Consider the following 5995-nt stretch of genomic DNA (forward strand, 5'->3'; position numbering starts at 1 on the left):
CGTGGAACGAAAAGGCCACACGAGGAGCCAGTTGGAGAAGTATGTATGAGTGCTGTATTTACCGTTGTACCCTAGAATATTCAAGGAATCGAGCCGTTGGGTAACGGTAAAATATAATTAATTGTACTTTGTGGCGGTTGATCTACGCTACTATAACTGATAGGACGACTGGTCCAAAATTAATACAAGGTATTTCGCATTTATTATCTTCTTGTTCATTTAATTTAGTGTCGTTCAAAGGAGTTAGGACAGACACTTGATCATTCGGTTTCGTTTTGGGGGACCTCTACCCCTTTCGGAAGGAAATAAACTATTGTGACGGATTCCATGCGTGCAATACACATTTAAAAATAAGAGTTATGATTCCGTTTTTCTCTGAATTCATGTATACAAAAATCAATCGTGGGAAAACGAGGCAGAAAGCAAGAACCCTCTTTGCCTTGACGAGTAAACGGGCATGGTTTGGCCCGTTTGCCATAACGAGCAAGAACCACGTTTGCCTACTAGGAAGGAACGTGAATTGGCCTCATTTCCCTCTCCCTTCCGAGTAACAGACGCGTTCACGCCTCCCCTGCAAAATTGGACTGTAAATGTAGAGGTGCCGCTACTCCAGTAGGCATCACGGCCCAGCCTCCGGTGACTTCTCGCTGAACACCCTTTCCCTAGCCTTCTCAGCCTGCAAACACAACAAGCGGAATGCACCCTGAGAGACAGAACGCGTAACTCGTCGAAGTAGTGTATAACTTTGCTGACGGAGAACGGACCATCTTGGGCCAGTCAGTGAAGAAGGTGATAGCGGACATGAACGTGGACTGTGACAGGGAGCCGCAGACGGCACCCATCCAAAGCCCTCTCGCTCCCATGTTCAGCACGAAGCCCAGGAGTATCGCCATGGGGATCCCCAGCAGGTAGAAGGAGCCGAGGTTGACGTACGCGCCCAGGTGTTGCCAGCCGCACCCTCGGGCGACGCCTGGTGAAAACACCAGTACATGTTAGGCGAATCGAAGTCGTAATCGCCTTGAGATGCTAGCGAAAAGAACCTGACAACCTGAGAGAACTCCTTGTATGCTATCAGTCACAACAGTGATGCAGACCAGAGGAACCATGGCGGCGACGAAAGATACGACCTCCTCCTCGCTGCTGTACGCGAGGCCCACGAGGCGCCGTGCCGCTAGAAGAGTCCCGCCCACGATGACCGCATCCATCGCCGCCATGGAAAGCACGACGCGGACTGCTGATCGAGCTCCGTCAGGGTTCCCAGCGCCCAGTCCGTTTGCCACCCGTGTGCTGTCACACGTTCATTACGAAGATATTGTCAGATGATGAAGTGCTTCAAAGGATACAGAGTAAGCATCTTCCATGAAAGTTAGGTTTGTTCACAATCATACCTCCCAGCAGCTCCAAGTCCGAAAGGTATAGTGAAGAGCAATGTTACACTTGTGAGGCTGTAAAAGAAAGGATTTGAGCATCATAAGGTTAAACATTTCTGTAGAAGCAGAATCATGTGTTTGCATATACACACAGTGATCATGGATTCACTCTGTACCAGATCGAAAGCACTGAGGTCTGCAGCTCTGGGTTGGGTAGAAATCCTGACAATAGAATAAGGAGCTCAAATGACCACCATTCAAGACTGCGAAGAACATGGATTGAATTTTGTTAGTCACAGGTAAAAGGGAAATTCACCAATACAGACGGGAATATGAATGTCGGATCTACTCTATGTTGAATTGTTGATTACCAGATCATGAGTGCAGAAGGCAGAGCTAGACGCAGGAACGCGTCTACCCCCCTGAAGGCTTCGATCGTCGGGCGTGTGCGTGTCTCCTTGCAAGAACTCGAGAACACGATGTACCCGACAAGCATGCCCACATTCAGCCAGTACGATATGCTTGTCGTCAGAGCCGCGCCGGTGTAGCCAAATCCAGTCTTGAACACCATCACATAGCACAGAGGGATGTGGATCGCCATGGTGACGATGGACGACAGCAGCAGAGGGTATATCAGGCTCTGCGTCTGCAGGAACTTGGTGATCGGCTGGATCACCGCGTTGGCGAAGAGCCCCGGGATCAGCCAGATCATGTACCTCCCGGCTCCATGGGAGATAAGGAGGTCCTGTCCTGTGAGGACCAGGACTTTGTCCATGAACACCCAGATAAGTGAGAGTGGGATGCAGACCACCAGGAGGGTGGCTATTGCTCTGTAAGTGTCTACACCTAGTTTATGGTACTGTTTTGCACCGTAGGCTTGGCCACATAGTGTCTCCAGTGCGCTTGCCATTCCAATCTGTTTCACAAGGGCGATTCTTGGTGTTACTGGGTGTTCAATAGCAGCCGAATTAGATGCTCAATAATCAATATATACTAGCAGGTGAAATGGGCACTATTTTGTTACGGCTAAAGAGAGAGAGTAAGGTTTCAGGTTAGCTCTAGTCTGTGCTATAGGAACACCCTTTTTTAAAAATGAAGTGATACATGCCAAATTACCTTGTTTTCTTCATTTTATAAATGTGGCACAATGACTAACCAGGTAAGTCCCTAAACTGAATATTATGCATTCCTTATATAGTCAAATGTCTTTTTTGACATTATCATGACTTAACATGTTCTGGACAGATAGCTCACAAATAGAAAACCAAACGTCCCATGCTCTCGTCACACCCCAATCTAACAGAGATGGCACATTTTCCTGTGGAAAACGACATATTGTGTCCATCATAACAATTATGATGCGAAAATATACCCCTGTAACTATCATAACAATGCTACCAAGAAAACATATTTCAAAGCTGCGGTGGACATGGACAACTTATTATGCTGACGAAATTGTGTTGAAGACACACAGAGTCCAAGTCCACACAATTGACTAGTGCTACCGGGACAACACATGGGCTGCATAACCTTTTTCCCTAAAACGTCCGTGTCGCTAGAGGACTAGTTGAACAGCGAAACATTTTGAACCGTTCGGAAGGCATCCATCCACATCCACTAGTCCATTATCATAATTTTCAGTTAATAAAGAAGCGAAAGTCACGTGATCATCCAACTGCAACGAGACGTATCCTATCGATAAACTAAGAACTTGTCGATCAAGGTTGTTCTTTTCTTGTTGGCATCTCAAGATTCTCCTGGCACAATCTCACTGAAACTACCAAGAAGCGACCTCGACCACCGGAGCCGAGAAGCACCCACCGGAGCCGAGAAGCACGGCATGCAACCGCAAATCAAAACATCCAACCAAGAATCACGCAACAAAGACGATGCCAACACAGAGTTGCAGAGCGGCATGCAAGAAATGGTCAAACGGAAGGGGGGGGGGGGGGGGGGGGGGGGGGGGCGGTTCACGGACCAGGAGGCTGAACCCGGTGACGTTGGCGAGGGAGGTGGCGATGGCGGCGGAGGAGAGCGGGAGCACGCCGGGGAGGTGGCCGACCATCATGTTGGAGGACACCTGCACAACGTTCTGCGACATGCTCACCACCACCATGGGCAGCGCCAGGTAGCCCACTCGCCCGGCCTCCCGCGCCCACAGCCTCCACCAGGACGACGACGCCTCCTCCTTATTACCACCGCCCGCTCCCGCCCGCGGCAGCAGCAGCGGCAGCGCGGCCTCGCCGTCCTCCCTCGCGGCGGCCATCTTGATCGGCCAGCCTCCGCCACTCTCCCCCGATGACCCCTCGAGCGCCGCGCCTAGCTAGGCTCGGAGCCGTACCGATCGATATCTTGATGTGCCTGTGCGCGCGGCCGCGCGCGCTACTTATCGGACCGGGCGATCTCGAGTGCGTGTTTGCCCGTCTCAGACCTCTAGGCCGGTCTCGGCACGGTGTCGAGTGAGTCCTCGTGATCGCGACGTACGGCACCCCCCGTCGTCGTCGTCGTCTCTTGAGAAATGATTTTCCTGCGACCGTGAGTAGTAGTCGTGCTCTGTACGGGGTTCCTTTACTTATAGAGAGGACGTAATACCGGACTGTGGCCTCATCCATATATTTGGCACGAGGTAGCAATGCAGCTGTATTCTTGACACGATAGCCATTCGAGAAGAGTTTCTCAGCACCTTCTATAGTATGGGCTACACTAAATTAGCTAGGCCCGGACTGACTGGTCTTATATGGCGTAGTAAAGTAGCCTAAATAGATTATCCATTTGGGACACTACCTAATTCATTACTACTAGTCCATCAACCCGTGCTCCCGCACGGGCTAATATTTTTAGAAGCTATTGTATTTAAAAATTATTTAGAAATTAAACTCATAACTAATAATCAAAATTGTTTACCTACTACTCTCTTATTTTTCAATACTTCAACATAATACTTATATAGATATGTACCTATCTTTGCCCAGTTGTGATTGATTTTTAATTAATAATTACTCAATGCACTTTTTCATCCATATTCATATTTTTTTCCATTTTGTATCACACCTCCAATCCTCCATACATTATGTTTAGCATACAAATCAATACTTTTCATCAATTCCTCACATACATATATAAATGATCTTACTCGTCATGTGTATATACTTTAAATTAGTATTTTTATATTAACAATGACATAAATAGATAATTTAAAATCATATATTAACATAAATAGATAATTTAAAATCATATATTAGTTTATTTTTTGATATTTCTGTATGATGCACGTGAAGATAATTATATTAAGATTTAGGTGTTTACTTTAGGTTATTTTTAATAACGACATACGTGGATAACATAGATAAAATTTTAGAATGATATTTTAAGTTATACAATATAATGATGTGTATTAGTAAATTGGATGAAGGTTATAGGGTTACTTTAGATTATTTTTTATAATAGCTAAGCTCGGTAATTGAAATATAGGTTTAGAGCTCATTTTTGAATATTTTCACTATCATGTGGGTAACTTTTTAGAAAATATAATAGATCAATGGCTATGATTATTATAGTTTACAGGATTGGTGTTTGATGTTTTTAATTTTTATGAGAATTTGTCTCTTTTTTCTGACTTGTCTCGTGGGAACTAATGTGGAGCCTCCAATGGAAAAAAAGAGACTACATTGCTAAAAAAACTATTACCATAAGCTAGCTCTCGTTTGTTAAATATTCGAACACACAATGCTTATGTAGGTATATACTTAATATTTTCATCCAATTGTGATAGATTTTAGTTAGTAATTACTCTATAATATTTTCATCCACATTTATAATCTTTAAGTTTTCACTTTGCATCGCAGGTATGTGCTTGAATTTGTTTAATGAACCTTATGTTTGAGATACAATTTTAGCATAGAAATCTATATTCTCATCATTTTATATCCTTATAAATGGTGATACATATCATGCGCATAGACCTTAATTATTATATCGTATACCAATAGTGAAAGATATAAATGATTTAGAATCATATATTGCTGTATATTTTTAATTAAGGTTATTTGATTCAAATGTAGAGTTACCTCATGTTATTTTTAATAATGATAGGTGTGGTTAATATAGATGCAAATTTAAGGGGTTACTTTAAGTTTTTTAAGTAATAGTGGTAGGCAATTCAATTGCAAATTAGGGGGTTATTTTAAATATTGTTAATAATGGCATAAGTGGGTAATTTTGATAAAGATTAGGGGGTTACTTTAGTTTATTTTATATAATGGCAGAGGTGGGTAATTTATATATAGATTTAGGGGGTTACTTTAGGCTATTTTCATAATGGTATAGGTGGGTAATTTTTTAGAAAACATAATAGATCCAATGGTCATGATGATTTAAATATATCGATTGATGGTCGGATGTTTTGCTTTTTTGTGAGAATTTCTAGGATTTCTCTCTTTTTCTAGAGTGTTCATGGAAGCTTCAAAAGGAGCCTCCAATTAGTAATAGTAAGATACTGTTGAAGAAAAAAAAGGGGGGGGGGCAGATCCGTGCTGAGTTGCCATCAGGCCATCACAGCGATGCATGCAACGTCGAACACTAGCACGTCATCGATCCTCCGGCCCATGCCCTTAGTTATTTCTCTG

At 43.7% G+C, this 5995-nt stretch overlaps 1 protein-coding gene across 1 annotated transcript; it reads right to left on the minus strand.

The window, feature by feature from the left end:
- Nucleotides 1-343: 343 nt before the first annotated feature.
- On the minus strand, nt 344-3894 carry LOC117854920 (protein DETOXIFICATION 14). The gene is made up of 7 exons (XM_034737180.2): nt 3349-3894; nt 1742-2286; nt 1547-1633; nt 1389-1445; nt 1049-1287; nt 765-970; nt 344-676 (listed from the first exon to the last, which is right to left on the minus strand). Exons 1-7 carry the CDS (start codon nt 3634-3636, stop codon nt 620-622), a joined length of 1479 nt encoding a protein of 492 aa, XP_034593071.1. The 5' UTR covers nt 3637-3894; the 3' UTR covers nt 344-619.
- Nucleotides 3895-5995: the final 2101 nt, after the last annotated feature.

This window comes from Setaria viridis, chromosome 5, assembly GCF_005286985.2.
Source record: "Setaria viridis chromosome 5, Setaria_viridis_v4.0, whole genome shotgun sequence".
Taxonomy (NCBI): domain Eukaryota; kingdom Viridiplantae; phylum Streptophyta; class Magnoliopsida; order Poales; family Poaceae; genus Setaria; species Setaria viridis.